The 18,547-nt window shown below is 34.4% G+C and overlaps 1 protein-coding gene across 1 annotated transcript in view; it reads right to left on the reverse strand.

The window, feature by feature from the left end:
- Positions 1–748: 748 nt before the first annotated feature.
- The window catches only part of LOC149161112 (potassium channel KAT3-like), a 245,778-nt gene continuing 227,979 nt past the window's right edge, over positions 749–18,547 (reverse strand). Inside the window, exons 2-12 of the mRNA XM_089435485.1 lie at positions 4,572–4,790; positions 4,281–4,439; positions 3,925–3,982; positions 3,468–3,782; positions 3,119–3,358; positions 2,937–3,035; positions 2,811–2,843; positions 2,468–2,653; positions 2,000–2,182; positions 1,354–1,429; positions 749–1,212 (exon numbers count right to left, since the gene is read on the reverse strand). Coding sequence (XP_089291611.1) covers positions 875–1,212; positions 1,354–1,429; positions 2,000–2,182; positions 2,468–2,653; positions 2,811–2,843; positions 2,937–3,035; positions 3,119–3,358; positions 3,468–3,782; positions 3,925–3,982; positions 4,281–4,439; positions 4,572–4,790 — 1,906 coding nt within the window. The 3' untranslated portion in view covers positions 749–874. The remainder of the gene's footprint in view (positions 1,213–1,353; positions 1,430–1,999; positions 2,183–2,467; positions 2,654–2,810; positions 2,844–2,936; positions 3,036–3,118; positions 3,359–3,467; positions 3,783–3,924; positions 3,983–4,280; positions 4,440–4,571; positions 4,791–18,547) is intronic.

The raw sequence follows: 18,547 nt of genomic DNA on the forward strand, positions 1-18,547 counted from the left end.
CATGGTTCTGCTTTTGTTATTGTCATTTAAATTTTGTAATGTACACTAGCAGTGGCCAATGGATATATCCTGTCATTATGGTTCAATATTCTTTTTGTCCTCTATCTCTATAGCACCTCAATCTTCAAGTATGATTAGGGAGAAATGGTGCTCTTCTTGTTTCACTTGGTTGAAGGCATGCTCTCCCAAGTCCTTTAGGAGTATTGAAGGCTATATGTACACAATACTTTCTTTTATTAATCGAAATCTTTTACATAAGCTTACAAAATAAAAATAAAAATGACCATGAAACTTCACTATTATACATAGTTTTTTTTTCCTTTTGTTTTTTTGGGTAAACATATATTGTGTTTGAATCTTGAAACTCACAAATTATCTAATACTTCATATCACAACCATGGTCAATTAAACTACCCAACTTAAAATACTAATAAAATCATTATAAAAAGGTATCATACCAATAAAAAATATTTACTGATTTTATTCTAATAATAAAATTAAACATTAATATGGATTTATAATTTTTATAATAATATTTTTATTTTTGTTATTAATCAAACATTTAAGTTATTAAGCCATTATTATCTTTAATTATAATTATATAAATATTATTAACTTTAATTATAATTATTTCATTATAAAATAACCATGTAATTGTACCTATATTTTTTTAAATGTGACAAATTACAATATTTAGTAGTAATCTCTGACTATCGACATTATTTTATCAAATATTACTCTAGCCTTTGCCTATGAGGTTATCAGCTGCTAAGCTGCATGCATCTACCCACTGCACGTATGCTAGTAATTAACTGCTCTGTTGGAAGTCATGAGGATATAAGCTTCATGTGTCCCCTACAAGTTAACTGCTTTGTTAGAAGTATTTCTGTATAGGCAAGGGAAGTGCAAACCCTCTTCCCACACCTTTATCTAAATCTGCTCCTTTCCGCAGCAGGAATTCCACAACTTCTAATCGATTTTCTAAGATAGCTACGTGCAGAGCAGTTACACCATATTTGTTATGTGCGTTTATATCTGCGCCATAGTTTAACAAAGTATACAATAATTCAATATTTGATCGTTGTATAGCCATGCACAGAAGCTCCCCCTCATCTCCATTGCTCAAACGGGCTCCTTTATCGCATAACAATTTAGCAATTCCATCGTACCTTCCGAGTATTGCTTCCCACAACGGAACATGTCCATCTAAGTCTGCCAATTTATAACTTAGAAAGTTGTTATCATTAGGAAATGCAGTAATCAATCTTGAAAATTGAAATAAACTTGGCTTGCTGCAATTCTGTCTTTTTTTGGAAGCTGGCTGTTATTTGTCTTATCGGCACTAGTAATTACCTCTAATGTTCACGTTCGCTCCATGCTGCAATAATGTCTCTACACACCTGGTATGGCCCTTGGCAACTGCAATGTGCTGTTTATAATAATTTATAGCATCCACATTAGTTCTGATCCATTCCTTTAAATCTAAAAAAAATAAATAATTTACAGTATGATAGGGCATTCCATAAAATTTTTAGCATACATTTAAAATTTCATTTTTGTATGGAAATTCAATTTAGCAGATATTGTGTATTTTGTTCAACTTGAAAACATTCCAGTGACAGGGATAAAGTCGAAATATGAAAATTGTGGGATAAAAACTGTTCCAGAGGGGTTTTTAGTTGAAGGGAACCTCTTACAATTTTGGTGTATTTTTATCAGTGAACAAATATCTTAGGATCAAATCAATTTGTTTTTTATTTAATATTGAAAGAATTTTAACTTAATCAATTGGGGTTATTTTGGATGGTTCAATAGAATGATCGTTATCTATTTATCAAGTTCAATTTTCTAACAGTAATATAAATATAAATATTGTTGTATTGACTCTCATTTCAATTAAAAAAAACAACTTAACTTAAATTCAATCTAGTTGCTTCTTCTTGTTGTTTTTCTTTTTTAAATTAGAGTGAAAAATATGATGTATATATATAATTTATACCAGTGCAGTTTGACCATTATAATTTCGTTCATTTGGATCCCTTCCCGCTTCAAGTAACTCATCCACTAGTTTCTCGTTTCCCTGGAAGACAACATAAGGAAGAGATACATTTGCATCCATGATAGCCACATCGACGAAATTGTGATCAATTTCTTGCAAATCCCTCCACAATCTTGACTTCTCCTGGATTGAAGTAATTCAGAATATATAATCAGAATGTGTATACATACACTTGGGAGAAACAAGAATATGAATGATGAGTTATCAATATAGTTGCTTTAAAACTACAGTGTTTATAAAATTTCTTATGTTTCTATTTGTTTCTACACTCATCATCTGGATAACGATTTTTTTTTAAGAAGAGATGTCTTGTTAGCATTACATAGTTTTCGAGAAACAACAATATTGGTATGAATTTAAATTTAACAACCTACACTCTCACATGTATGATGACTGTTTATTACCCACCTGTGAAAGATTAGTCATAACTATTCGACGATCTTCAACATTTGATTTCAAAGCTTCCATTAATGAGTTGCTGCTGAGCCATACAAGTTGTGAGAGCTTCTTTGTTGTTGCCTTAAACCTATGTGGCTTATTATACAATACCTCGAATTCTCCAAAAATGTCTCCTTTTTGTTCTTTTTCAAGCTTCTGAAATCCAAAAGCAATGAGAAAAATTAAGTTCTTACAAGATTGCACTCAAATCATAACCTGTATTGAAATGAAAGAATGTAGGACGTTGTTGCTTGGAAAATGATTAGATGCTATACAATATTTTTCTTAGGAACATAGGATGGCATTTCTATACCTGACTAAAACCTTCTTTGTAAAAGGCTAATTCCTGTCAAATGAAATTAAAGGTAATGAGAATTAATTATTAAGGCTATACTTAAGAGGCAAAGTGGTTCTAAAGTTTTATAAGCTATTATGATACCACTGCTCCCGAGACAATAATATAGAGGTATGTGGGTGCTTCGTCTTGCAAGAGAATGTCTTGCCCACCAGGGAAATACCCAGCTTGAATCTTTGATACCTAGATCAAGTAGATCAAAGCATAAGGCTTACTTCCATGCATGCAAAGAAAGTGGTTTTTTGGAAAATTAATGCCAAACTTACCAATTGTAGCAAGAAGTTGTATGAAACTCCTTGGAATAAATAAACTTTATCAAGTACATGGATAAATAAATACTGAAGAACTTTCAGACGAATTCCATTTGGAAGGGAGTTGAATATGCATCTCTGCTGCAATCCTTCAGTTCTGCATTTCAGAGACAAATAATTTGTGATTTGATTTTTCAATGTATATGGAAGCTGGTTTCTAGTGGAAAAATTTGAAGCTGTTGCTGTCATGTTTCTCTGCATTGATTATAACCAGAAAAAGGCATTAGGAATTAGAATTGCACTTAGATTGTTCTAATTGTCACTGGTAAATACTAAGTATACATACAACAAACATGACTCTTACAAATCTTCTGGTCTGGCATGACTCTTTGACGAGGAGATCTGTCATGTTTCCAATCAAGTAAGCAGTGAGACCCAAATTCAACGTCATGTAAAGAATATCAAACATCATCTCCTCTGTATTCTCAGGGTGCAGGTCTCCATAGCCAACACTCGATAGAGTTGTGATTGACCAGTAAACGGAAGTTATGTAACGATTCCACAGACTGTTTCTACTGAAATTAGAGCTAGCACCTATCCATGTTTGTCTGCGATTTTTATAACGTGATGCAATGAGATAGAAGAAGCAACCAGCACAATGTGTTGAAAACAAGGTAGTCTGCGCAACAAAACACTTCATCAATGCTCATAAGTTGGTATACATCATTCTAAATTATCGATCAATCGATACTAATTTCAAAGGAATATTGATCTTAGGGAAGTAGAAATTAGTCTTTTATACAATTTGTTAGATGCCTTACACAAATGAGCCTCATATATCGCAACCAGAAATAATTTATCCTGATGTCCTTTTCAAGTCTGCAATACAAGAGCCCTAATGATTAGTAATTATCTGAAGGGTGTTATACATTATTCTTTTTTAGATTGTAGATTTTGTAGATATTTTTGAATCTGACTGAACAGGAGACTGAAAAAAGTTTGATGAAACAATTTACTTTAACCTCCCTCCTATCCCTTAGATTCTCCAATATTTCCAAAATCTGTTACAATGTTGCTTGGTATCTATTTGGAACATCTTTTCACTTCATTTCGACCACATCTAACTTCAAAAGATAACGAACATCAACAACCATTTTTCAAAGAATCAACGCTGTACCTGGCAAAGAGAGCACTAACTTTTCGCAGTCTCCACAGCCTGAGGATGTGAAGTAAACTGAAAGTTAAGCCTGAACCAAATTTCCCAGTGAATATTAAGGCAACTATCTGAAATGGAAATGTGGAGGACACATCCAGAATGAACCATGTTGATAGATAGCTGCCATCCAAACTCATTAATAAATTAAGATACACATCTTAGTAGATGGGTTTTACAATAAGACACACAGATGCTTAAAGGGAATATATATATATATATATATATATAAAAGTTGTGTAAGGATGTGCTTACTTGAAGGCGATTTTCCTTGGATTGTATACAAGCAGATGTGTGTGCTTGTCCTTATAAGCAACGAAGAAGGTTAAAGCAATATCAATGGCAAAGAATATATGGATGATGTTACCCACAATGAACAAATAAGAAGGAATGGGTTCATGCAAAAATGCTGTTTCAAATGGTGAAAGCCATGCCGAGTACACTACAAGGGGGATCAGAAAATTTTGCCACCACCTGCACCGACATCGACGACCATTCTAGTTAAGACAGTGAGGAAAACTTGAAAGAGAAACATAATTCAAATTTTAAAAATAAAAACTCTTAGTAATAGCCATAAGATTCTTATTGTATAGAGATGAAATGAGTGCACTGTAGACATTGACATGGCATGTAGACTTGACATGACATATAACGATTGGCATGGCATGTAAATGTTTTACAGATACACAATATGTATATATTGTATGTATTAATATGCTAGCAAAGCAAGAGTAAGGTTGTTGGTCAATATCAAACCGTGATAAATAGATTTTGATAAAAAAATATTGAATTGTTTCTGTAAAATTTAGTGTAGAAATTGTCAGGAAAGCGGTTTACATGAATCTTTTTAATCAGAAAATGGTTCCCTAGCTAAACAGGTCATCACTACCAGCATTGAGGATTGAAAGGTTTTAGAGGTTAATTAAAATAACTACTCAAAGGATAGGGTACCAAAATATCAATCCACAATCCAAAATGGATTGTTTTAATTAATATTTAAAATATTATTTAATGGGATTGTTTTAATTAATATTTAAAATATTATTTAATGGGGTAGAATATTATTCTATTTAATATAGAAGTAAATAAAAATATTATAAATTTTAAATATAAAAGTATCTTTGGAAATTTTACTGTGTAATGGTTTGTCTAATATTTTGGATGGTGATTCTATCATCAGGGACCAAAGAAAGTCTTGTGAAATATCTGATTGTGAAATTTCCAATCATTAATATAAAAATAAATAATTAAAATTATAAATTTAAAATATAAAAAAATTAATAGTTAAAATTTCATATAACAAGTATAAATTATTTAATTTAATTTTAATTAAATATGAATTAATTTAAAGTTAATAAACATAATTAAATAACAATTTACAATTAAAGTGAAATTAAATTATTAAGTTAAATTTTTTGTATTCAAGATCAACAAGTTAATGTGAAGTTGACTTTTCCCTTAACCAATTTTTCCAATCAATGCAAATGAGATTTTTCTAATTTTTTTTTTCAATTATTCATATTAGTTTCTAATCATTGCTTCACATTAATTTCTAATCCTTGCTTTTTAAAGATTTTCCTAAAAACTATATTTCATAATTATTTTTCATATCCATCTATTCAGAAAACTTCACTCATTATATAAACAACTAGTTTTAATGATATAATTTTCTCTTTATTTATTTTTCATTAAATATTTATTATTTATTATTGTTTAATTCAAAATATTAATTAGCAAATAAAACTTAAGTTTTTTTTTTATCTTATTCCACATCAACAACAACCTAATATGAAGATAACTTTTTCTATTAACCAACTTTTAGTAAATACAAATGAAAACTCAATATATCTACTATCAACTATCTATATTAATTTATAATCATGGATTCTTAAAATTTAATTAAATATTACTAATTATATAATAAATTAATTAATTAATTAAAATACTATTTTAATGAAAAACAAGTATATTTTTAAAATTAGTTTTATTTAAAACGCAAAAATAAAATAATTTTTTTAATATAAAAATTTACATATTTCTTTTATAAAAATAACAATAATTAATGCTATTTTCGCTGAAATAGTGTTTAATGTAAAAATGTAAGTTACTATTTATTTGCTACCCAAAAAAAACTTTGAGTGAAGGGATACAAACTGGTTGGTTAAATAAGATAGATGAATTCAGGGAGTTTCTAGGATGATTGGGTTTCAATGGGAACAATGAGAATAAAGGAGAATAAGAAGTTTTGAAAGAAGATAGCTGAAAGTGGTTTTTTAATATAATTGTTTTTATATATATGTGTGTGTGTGTGTGGTGGGGGGGTGAGGGGTTGAAAGGGATTTCCTTAGATAGAACACTAAAGGACACCGTTCACAAATAGGACACCACTCACAAATAGATCACAAACATGACACCACTCACAAACAAATCACAAACATGATACCACTCATAAATAGATCACAGATCAGTACACCAGTATTCTTGACATAGTTAAAACTCTTTGATACCACTCATAAATAGATCACAGATCAGTACACCAGTATTCTTGACATAGTTAAAACTCTCAAAGAGGGAAACAGTCTACGACCTGAGCCAACACGACCACTTCATGCAATTTATTAATGTAAAAGAAAAAAAATTACATAAGCTTTTTTCATGAACGGTCACAAGACAAATGACCCTCCATGCTCTTTGAATAGAGATCATGGACCAATTGGGTGTTAAGCCACAGATCAAGTGTCGGTAATACCAAGGAGAGAATGAACCATCAAATCGCTTCATGTCTAGAACATATAGTGACCGTCAGATTGTAAGTTACAAAAAATACATACTAAAAAAACATACTTTACCTAACTATACATTAGACCAAATTATACTTAATTATTTGCTATGTATCGGAATATCCTAACATCCCTCCTTAAGAACAACTTGAAAATAAGATTGAAGAATATACAAAAATGACACAATAAAAGAAAAAAAGAGACATTAAAACTTATTTCTACAAACAATAACAAACACTATATTTAAAACTTTATCTCTAGAAATTTTAATGATAATTAAAATTTTTGCTTATCATATTACTTCAATAAATTCATTAAGTTTTTGCACAAACAAAACTGACTGACTAACACCTCTCAAGACTGTTAGCTTTAAATATCATATTTGCATGAATGAAATCTTGTCAGTTAGACTCCATTAGCATTAATCCAGCAAAATATACCCAATTATTCATTATTCATGCAAAATATATGCAAGGCAACTCTATTGTGAGACAATGCTTTCTTTAGATTCTATCCATTAAAAAACACTTTAACTGCATAACTTTCTAGCCTTTTGAATGTAGTATTCAGAATAAAAGAATTATGAGAAATTTACATGCAATAGGCATACAGAAGAAAGATGAAATGTAACCAACATTCTTTTGAACTTATATTGTCATTTTGTCGTTCACTAATGGTTGCCTTGACTTCCCAAAGTTACATGGAATAGGCATGCACAGGAAAGATGCAAATATAAAAAACATATAGGGTCGTTCTTTTCAACATATATAGGGTAGTTCTGTCGTTAACTAGTGGTTGCTTTAACTTCTTATGATTTTTGGGAGTAGTTCTAAGAGCTTGGTGATGAAACTGTTGTTAACTCGTGGTTGCTTTTAACTTGTGATTTTTGGGAGTAGTATTAAGTTAAGTGACAGTGTTCCAACTTACATGCAAAGGAAAGATGCAACTGTTAAAAACATATAGGGTCGTTCTTTTCAACCTATATAGGGTAGTTCTGTCGTTAACTAGTGGTTGCTTTAACTTCTTGTGATTTTTGGGAGTAGTTTTAAGAGCTTGGTGATGAAATTGTAAGAGTTTGGTGATGAAAAATTGTTGTTAATTTGTGATGAAATTGTAAGAGTTTGGTGATGAAAAATTGTTGTTAATTTGTGGTTGTTTTTAATTTGTGATTTTGGAAGTAGTATTAACTTAAGTCCTAGTGTTTTTATTGGGTTCTAGTTTAAATTGGTGTATGAGACCATCTTATTTGTGGAATAAAAGACTTGGGTGTCTCTCAAAAACATATATATTCTATCTTTCTGATTTTGAATCCTTAACATCATAAAAGAAAGCACATGTTCTTAACCACGAGACCTACTCAAATTATAAACAATATTTAATATCCTAAATAACCCAAACACAAACTCTGAATAATATATATTATATTTTGAATACCTAACGTGCTGATAGAACACACAAAGCCCCCACCGGATCTATCAACAGAATAATCAAAATCGCGTAGGTTGTAGCTATTCGTATTCCTGAAATTCTTGAACACATAAAACTCCCCCCTTGACACACTCCGTAGCACAGAGTTCATTTACTCTGCCCCTTTCACACTGCCTCCCATCTGAGAATTTCAATTAAACACAAGGTTCGAATCGTAGCCAGTTGAACTTAATCGAAAAAATTGAAACAAAATCAGCTAGGAATGAAGTTCGGTGAACTTCGAACCTGATCGATAAAGTTCATCGAACACGGTGACAGTACCAGGAGATCGGGGGAGGGCCGCATCTCAGTTTTACAATCAACACTGGTCAAAAGACGAGGGAGCTTATAGGGATTCTGAATGAAGAGGAGATCACAGAGGCCGTGGAGTGAGTGTTTGTTAACTCACAGCTATTCAATGTATGGTAAAGGTAGCCGCATATCCAAGGTTGAAGCCACAAATCAAAGGAAGCACCATTGGCTAAAGGTGCCGCAATAGTTAGTCTCTGCCGCAAGGATTTGAGGATCAAAGCTAGAAATTAGCACCAGACAAATTAGTGGAGGTATTGAGAAGCCGTAAAAGGCCAAATATATTTCTAACATTTCTGAAGGCGTGGAATATTATTTTAAAAGGTTATGAAATTATATTTTTAAGGGTTGAATATTTATTTTTATAATTTCAAAGGGCCAATTATTATTAAAAATGGCCGAGAGTTGAATATTTTTTTTGAAAGGAGAGCGAATATATTTTCTTTGGGCCCAAATTATTCCAGTCAAATTAGCCGAATTTATAAAGCCAAGGGGCTGACTATTATATTATTGAGGGGGACCCCAGACCCCATACTGTTGCATGCATATGCTTGGGGGAAGAAATCGCTTAGGACGAGGGCGTACTTCTCTATTGGTTGTTCTGTATTTGTTTCAAAATAATTTGTCAGCACAACAACCTTTATTCTGGGCCACAGGACCCAACGCTTGGAGAAAACTAATCGAAGGTTATAGTTTATGGTGAAGCGATTTATCATGTACATCGGCCTCTTATGAATGGATCTACTCTTTAGTCACATTTGCTCCCATTTTATAGTCATGTGTTTGGAAAGATACATGTTTTTCTTGCAAGGCTGGGAAGCTATTTGCTAGTGAAGCTTCAGTGGGGCCAAAATTTGAGGAGGCATAATTATGTTTAGATAAAAATCAGACTTGAATTAAAAAGGAGTTGCAGCTCACAGGGCACCTGGAGACTGCACTCAAACAAAGAGACTCTCTCCGTTTACTCTACTATTCATCAAATGAATGATTACATTATTAAGTACATCAATAGAAATCAGGTAGTTGCAAACAAACTCCTAAACTCTAGGAACAAATCCTAAACTAAGGAGATACGTTACAACTTATGTAACCATTTCTCCATTAATACAAAATAATATTAATTATTTTCAACTTGTTTGATGTAATCTTGCATATTTCACTGCTTTGGTATGTGAGAAGATGAGTCGTCTTGAAGAGACTTTGGAAAACACCCAAAAAATTCCTGATGAACAAGTAAGGATATATGGTCCTTCGTGCAACAATACCTCTATAGACCAAAATGATGGTCAAATCAGCAAACCATTCTAAAAAAGGGTCCATGTCATTCTGTAGCAAAAGCAACCATGGGAGGTGAAGGAAGGTCAAGTAAGAGGAGCTAAGCTCTTCGCACTTGGCTCTGAATTGCAACAAACAAAGTGAGTCATAGACCTTCATAAGTTGGAGGAATTAGACACATGTCTATCCAAGGTGGGGCAACCTGAATGGAAGAAACTCAGCAGGGCTCTCAAGCCATCCATGCTTGCATTAATACAACCCAAACTTTGGGAGCATCCTTATGAAGAGGTCAAGCTCACAATTACTTCTTGCCTCAGCAGGGTCATATCCTTAACATCACCACTACTGCCTTACAATAATGATATCATGAGAGATATTTTGCAGTTGATAGTAGAAGTCCTTCAAGGATTGGATAACATCATGCTTCCTACCTTTCAGAAGCGATGCAAAATTTTAGAACTCATGGCATAGTTTAGCTTTGGAACCTTCATGTTGAATCTGGAATGTGGCGATTTAATCCTTCAGGTGTTCCAGAACTTTTACACTAGCAACACCTCAACCCATCCAGATCGTGTCAAAACAAGCATGCAAAAGATTGTGTCCTTGTTCCTAGAAGGATATGTTGACATCTGCAAGATACTAAGATCCAAATTGTTGACCATTTGGAGGAAGGAACTAATTGTATCACCCATTGCCTATGATCTAGTCGAGAAGTTGATCATGCAAAACATAAAATTGCTCAGAAGGGTGTTGACTGAGAAGGAGCTTAAAAGGATTGATGGAGGAAGCAAGAACAAAGGTAGTAAAACCTACAACAAGAATGAACTAAGCAGGAGAGGACTATTTTTTATCTGCAAGGAACCTTGGGCACACAACCATTCATGTCCAGATGATAAGGAGGCAACAAAGGTAGAATAGATGAAGACTCCTTCAGATCATGGGGATTCATCCATAGTCGGGTTCATCTGTTTTTAGGAGAGCACCCATGAAGGATCCAAGCAGTCAAGTACAGATGGTGAGCAACAACACCATGCTTTTCAAAGAAACTTGCAGGACAAGCTGATGATAATCAGTCAGCTTGACAAAGTACATGGGGAAAGGAAGGAGGTAATTCCTCCTGATGATGTGGTAGTTGAGTCTATAGATATCCAGGAGAACATCCATAAAGAGTATGGGCCATCAGGTGTAGATAACAGTCCACCAGTACATCCATGTTTGACAACTAGAGAGGGTGGACAACTTATCCCCACATGTGGAGAAGGCCAGGAAGAAGACATTCAAGGAAAATAAAATGAGGAGTAAACAATAGTAAACCGACATGATGAGCATGATCATGTGGGGAATCATGACAAATATAGTATGCAGGATGAGCCATTTTTGGAGGGTCAGTCAAAGGTTCAAGATGAAGCTATGGTCATGGGGCATCTGGTGCAGATAGATACAAAGACATTCAATAGGGAACCAGAATTGTTAGTAGAGGAATTTCGGGAGAGGATCATGCATCTCAAGAAAAATCTTATGATGTTGAAGCAGAGATTCTGGACAGTCCAAGACAGTGTCTTACAGGAGAATAGAAAAATTGAGGAGCTGATAGGGGTGTGTGCCGAATCAATGACCAAGTTGTCTAGTGTTGAGGAACGATTCAAGTCCCTCACAAGGAAGCAAGAGGAGTACAGTTGGGAGTTCCAAAGTAGCCCTCTACAGGAGTAGATAGATAAGGCATGCAACACTACCAACCCACCTTTATACATTGGGAAGAGTAGGGAAGGGTTCTCCAAATGCATCATGTTGGGTGATCGAGTGGAGCAGCATGAGTTGAGCGTTGAGAAACATCAACATAGTAGATTTGCAGGTATTCACCCTTTCCAAGGCATGGATTAGCGAGAGATTATGAGTTGGTACTCTATTGATGGGTTGATTTCTAGGAAGATGCTCATAGCCAAGAACATATTGCAGCTTGGGCCCTTTGGCATGGGAAGTGGTGGAAGGCTGAGATGGTCTCATAACCCACAGGTCCCAAGACTTAGGTGGCATTGGGATCTAAGAGAATCCATTGGGGCCAGGATTGGCTAGAGGATTGTTTGGGATCTAGGTGAATCTATCGAGGGAGGGATTGACTGAAGGATTATTCAAGATCTAGGTATTGGAGGATCCATTCAGGATCAATTAGCATGGAGGCATAGAATAACACACTGGGTTGTAGGGGATCCTGGTATTAAAGTCCAGATGCTTCTGTTGTGGATAGCAACAAATTTCTTGAGGGAAAGCAATCTTTGGGCAGGAGGATTTGTAATATTCAGTTTTCTAGATATGGTAAAAATAAATGGAATTTACCCATGGTATCTTCCCACAGTATTCCCCTTCGTTTTCAGAGTGAAAATAATAAAATGAAGATTCTACAGAGTCCATCAAGCATACAAAAGGGGATGGGAGCTAGGCATTGAGATCATCTTGAGTTATTTATATATTTTGCCTTTGTTGAGAGCTTGGCAAGGCCAAGTCTTAGTTTGATCTCAGGGATGAAAACCACATGGGAGTAATTTGTCTGGTGGATCTATCCAGGGTCTACGATTGTCCTTTAGTATCGTTTGATGAGCAACCTTGCATGCCATTGGCGAGGGTTTCTTATGTTAATTATTCAGGCATGTATTATTTGTAGTAATGAATTAAATAAAGTGGTTGTAGTTTAGATCTCTTATGTGTTCTCGTTCTTGTTAAAAGCTTATGTTAATTAGAACACTACAGTGTGCTAGATCAGTGAATTTTTTTAAGGTTTAGGATCTTATAGGTTGAGGATTGGAGCTATGTTTACCTGAATTAAACTATCCCAAGGGGTTTCGAATCTTGACCATCTTCATACCACTCATGAAAAAAATAAAAAATAAAAAAGAATGAAAAATAAAAAAGAATAAATGAAATTGAATGAATGTGATACAATTATAAAACATAGTTAGTAGAATTCCGTCACATGTATATAAATTTGTTCATTAACAAATTGGTTAATATTTTAACGACTAGCTATTTTGATGACGTCATATGAGACAAGAACCCAAACATAGAGCAGGGCAGTCACCTCTTAAATTATACTTTTAGAGAAACAGATCTCCTTTATTATGACATGATAAAAACACCTAATTTTTCTAACATACAAATTATGTCTCTCTCTATGTGAGAGAGATAGGTATATAATTTGTGTTACATAAAGTGACACAAGCAATTTGATGATGTTAAGAAATAATACTTGTAATTATAAAATAAATCCATACAACAAAGTAATACTAAATGAGAATTGTGAACTAGAGAACCGCATGTCATTTTTTTTTTTGATAAATCAACTTTCCCAAAAAAAACATTATTTCCTTTGAATTGGAGAAGAATGAAGAATCTCACTTGTGCCTAGGGAGAAATCATTAATGGAGATAATATGAGAGAAACCTTGTCCTAGGACGCACATCCACCCTCAACTTTCACCTCTAATATGGAACTGGAGAAGAATGAAGAATCTCACTTGTGCCTTTTGGGAGAAATCATTAATGGAGATAATATGAGAGAAACCTTGTTCTGGGATGCACATCCACCCTCAACTTTCACCTCTAATATGGAAGACATGGAGAAAGAATTTTAAATTTAATACAATTAATAGGTACAAATATTCCTTTTGAGTGAGTAGCATAAATGCTTATAGGTTGCTCAAACTACATGAATCTTAGTTAATAGAATTATGTTCATGATCACTTAGAGGAAAAATGAAGCTCGTAGATTCCTCATAGATACATGTAAAGTAATTTGAGATGGATAAATATTGTCACTCATTCTATCCACTTACTAATGTGATAGTATACATGCCACATCAGGGAAGGGGTTGGGATGATATCGATAATCTACCATACACTCATATTAGCCACTTACCAATGAGTTGGTTTACATATATTTTTTGGGAGGGGTAGTTGGGAATGTTGAAGATTTCTTTCCCGTACTTCTCGTTTGTTGGGAGAGGTGTTATAGTATTTTAGTGGAGTAGGTAATGATTGTTGAGCATTAATAGGGAATAAGTATGTAATAATATATATATATATATATATATATATATATATATATATATATATATATATATATATATATATAACTAGTAGGAAATGAATGTTAATTAGCAAAAAGTGACCAATTACTTGCTAGTGGTTTCCATTATGTACAATTGGAAAATATATTATGGTTTATCATTTTTCTATGCCTATTTATTGAGGGCCAAGGTTAGAGGAAAATAGTGTGTGAGTTTTACCTTACTATTACACTACCAAAATTTCTTCAAATCCTTATGTTGTTACTAAACACTCTTGTCGAGAGCATAAAGACTATGTAATGTATTGTAATCATTTAGTTTTGGATTAATAGATTGAGTACACTTTAGACTGTATGTATTTTCTCTTAGAACGGTTTTCCCTAGGAAATTATTGTCTAATGGTTATGTGTTTATGTTTTTTTTTATAATTACAACTAAGTTTATTTGATCTCTACACATTATTCTCTCATTAATTAGTGTAGGAAGCATATTACATTTACTATTAGAGCCTAATCATATCATATCCAAGGTGTCAGGGACAATATATTTTGATCTAATATTGGTTTGAGTGGGAGATTTCTTTGAAAGAAATCTCGTTGTAGGGAAATTGAAAACATGTCTATATTAGAAACAAAGAACTTTAATGGCACTAACTTTGAGCTATTGAAGGAGGAGGCAAAGTTTCTTCTCATAGATTGCAATTTATGGGATGTATTAGATGGAATTAATCCCATTGATATGAAAGATGAATATTGGGTAGTGGTGGAGAAAAGGGAAACAATCCTTAATAGGTTATATTTGGCTAATTCAATATTATTGAATTTTTCTAAACGAAAAACACAAACAACTCTTTGGAATAAATTGAGGAATTTGTACTAGGATAAATACTCTATTTATAAACTTTTCCATAAGAATAGTTGTCTTCCTTGAGAACATGCGGTGGTGATCTTGTAGTTGAGTACATGAATGTACTTAATAGTATTATAACCTAGTGTATCTTAGTTGTAGTGAAGATAAATGAAGAGGGTCATTGTATAACCCTTTTTTGTTCATTTCTACATTCATGGGACAACCTAGTAATGGCCATTGGAAGCATTGCAATGATATTGGTGGTTGATGAGGTCATGGCTACTTTACTCTTAAAAGATGTGAGGTGGAAAGCTTATGAATCCACCAATTAGACCTTGGCTATTCATGGAAGATTGAAGGATACATGAAAGAATATATAAAAGGGTGGATCTAAATCTAGTGGGGGACATAATTCTCTTGGAAAGTATAAGGAAGAGTAATGGAGATATGACAAGGTTGGGCATTTTACAAGAGGTTACGAGGAAAATAAAAATAATAATAAGAAGGAAAATAATTATTCGAATGACAATTTTGATAACTCTTCTTAAAAGGAGGGTGGAGATTCCTTTGTTATAGTTTTGGTAGCTCATGCATGCTAGAATGCATGGTTGATAGACTTTGGAGCTTCCTTTCATATGACTTCCCATGAACATTGGTTTTCAATATATGAGAAATATGGTGGTTGGATGATCTAACTTGGTAATGCCTCTTATTTTAGCATATAGTTGGTCATGGTAGAGTCTTAAATTGATTTTCTAATGGTAGAGTATAGGTAATTAATAGAGTTTTTCACATGCTAGGTATGTCATTAAAACCACTGTCAATAAGCACACGTAATGATGTAGAGGTGTAGATTATTTTCTCTAAAAAGGGTGTAAGATTATTTGAGGAACCATAGTGCTAATTAAGAGTGCTAGATTGGGAACATTAAGCTAAGAGGGTGTAATGTTAAAATGCACTGTAATATTATAATGTAATTCCCATGTTTTTTATTATAATGCGAAACTCTATACTAAGTTTTATATAAAAGAGAAAGGGGTTTGCATGGGTTCCATTTGTCAAAATGCACCTTATATATATATATACATATATACATACATACATACACACACACACACACACACACACATATATATATATATATATATATATATATATATATATATATATATATATATATATATATATATATATATATATATATATATAGTAAGAGCCCCGGATGCGGGTGACACTATGGTTGAAGGCGAGGAGCCACATGGAAGCCAGGTGTGGCCTCAAGCCTAAGACAGGCATTCAATGCGAACCGCCGCCAAGGAATATAAGCGTGGGTTCAGGTGCGATCATGGACGGCAATTCAATGCACTGTCCGGGGTTCAGGTGCGATTACAGAGTGTAGTTATGGCATGCAGAGTTCGAGGAAAAGTTGAGTAGCTTAAGAATGGTGAGGGGGTGGATTGCAATGTGTTGGTTCGCGCCCAGAAACTGGAGTGTCGTCTATGGTTTAGGGAGTGTGCATCTGCTTGGTCTATGGTTCACGGAGCTACCGCTCACGCCACTCCTCTGTCAATTGACTGCTGTATCAGGTCTGAAAGGGAGGGTGGAGGGCACTTCAATTTCCCCAATTCCTCCTATTTTGCTCTGTTCTTTCCCCCTGTTATTTGTGGAAAAATGGTCAAGCCTCGACAACGCCTTCTCAACCGTCGAGGCTCTAGCCGAGGTGGGTCTTCTCGTCCCTCTGATGCAATTCCCCAATCCCGCTGCTGTCGATGCCTTTGCCATCGAGTTGCAGAAGCCCATCCCATCCAATCGAGCCAATTCTTGGACTCTAGAGGTCCAGATCCGGACTCGGCTCCTCTACCTGTGTTTGGCACTGCCGTCTTCTCTTTCAGCAGCTCCCAGGAAAATTCCCGCATCAACGCCCATGTCTCGGTCCTTTTCCTTGAAGAACCGAAGGATGAGGGCGAGGAACACCCCAGCAAGAAGATGCACCAGGCAGGAAGCTCAAGGGATGTTGAGGGATCACCAGAGGCTGCCCCAGAGCATGCTGTCAATCCACCTCCGACTCAGGCAACGCCTTCTCCAACGGAGGACAAGAAAGAGTCGAACCCTCTCCCTGAAGGATATGGCTGGTGCAGGATCATCGAGGAGGAGCCGGATGATTATCCGTCCTTTTGCCCAGCTTCTCTCACTCAGACGCTGCTCAGGTCCACCCATGATTTACTATGTTTGTTACAATGGCCTACTGTATGATTTTGCTGTGTATGTATGGTTCGAAAGAAATCTTGTTGAATGCTTTTCGATGCCCCTACGAGGGATCCTAATGAAGGTCTCTTTTTTCTTTTTTGAGCCCCTGTGCGGGTTGTCAATTTTTGCTCTGATAGCACCTTGGTGGTTTAAAGCCCCTGCGCGGGCGGTTTGTCTCAGTTGCGGTGCCCCTGCGTGGGCTGCTCTTTCTGATAACTTTTAGTCCAAAGTGCCATCTGTGGCCTTTGGCAGTATGACTCAATGACTGTAAATGTTTTCCTGTTCATGTATATAATAGAATAGCATAGTTTTAACGAGAAAAAAAATATATATATATATAGTAAGAGGGTAATAGATGATTCTACCACTATGTTTCTAGAGCCAAAAAGTGTATAGGTATTGTACCATGAGGACCTGAGTTGGGTTTGGGTGTGAGTGAAATTCTCCTTTTATTTCCTTTGGAAGGGATGGGATGGAGCCTTGAAGGGATAAGTGTAGGGATAGGTATCCCTAGATAAAGCCTAAAGGGTACCTAGAAAACCCGAAGGGCAGTTGGAACTCCTGGAAGCTGTAGAGCTTTGAGACCATACAAAGAAATCTAACCATATAATGAAAGCAAAGTCCAATTGATGTAATACATAGATATTTCGAAGATGGAGGACACAAGTTGATGTAGTGACAAACCCATGAAACCATGGAAGAACATAGAGAGAAAATTGAGCCACAATCAAGTACACTTAAATTTTTTTGGTAAAGTTTATTATTATTAATTTTTGAGAGAAAACCCTAAAGCCATTTTTTTTGGGGAAAAATATCTTAAAGTAATATAATCTGAAACCATTTTTGTGGGGAAAAATGTTCGAGACTAGTCTATTTTGAAACATTTGTTTGAAAATGGTGTTTCTTAAAATTTGAGAAACTAGGGTTTGAAAAACAAAGTTGAGTGGGGTTTATAAAATTGGGTTTGAAAACATTTCAAGAACAATTTTTTCTATGAAAAAGGGGTTTTTGCATAAATCTGTGGAAAACAAGGTTCTAGACACATTTAAAATATTTCTTTGGAAAATGAGTTTGTGTAAAGAATAATGGTAAATGCAAAATTTGAAGTTGAAAAATTTAATGGGAAGAATAATTTTGAACTCTGGAAATTAAAAACATGGGATCTACTAGTACAATAGGGTTTGCATAAGGCATTAAATGGTAGGGGAAAACAACTTTTGATGACAAGCGATGATGAATGGAGG

The sequence above is a fragment of the Pinus tabuliformis genome, chromosome 5_2 (genome assembly GCF_031772625.1).
Source record: "Pinus tabuliformis cultivar Carrire ecotype Pingquan chromosome 5_2, CPIR1, whole genome shotgun sequence".
Taxonomy (NCBI): Eukaryota; Viridiplantae; Streptophyta; class Pinopsida; order Pinales; family Pinaceae; genus Pinus; species Pinus tabuliformis.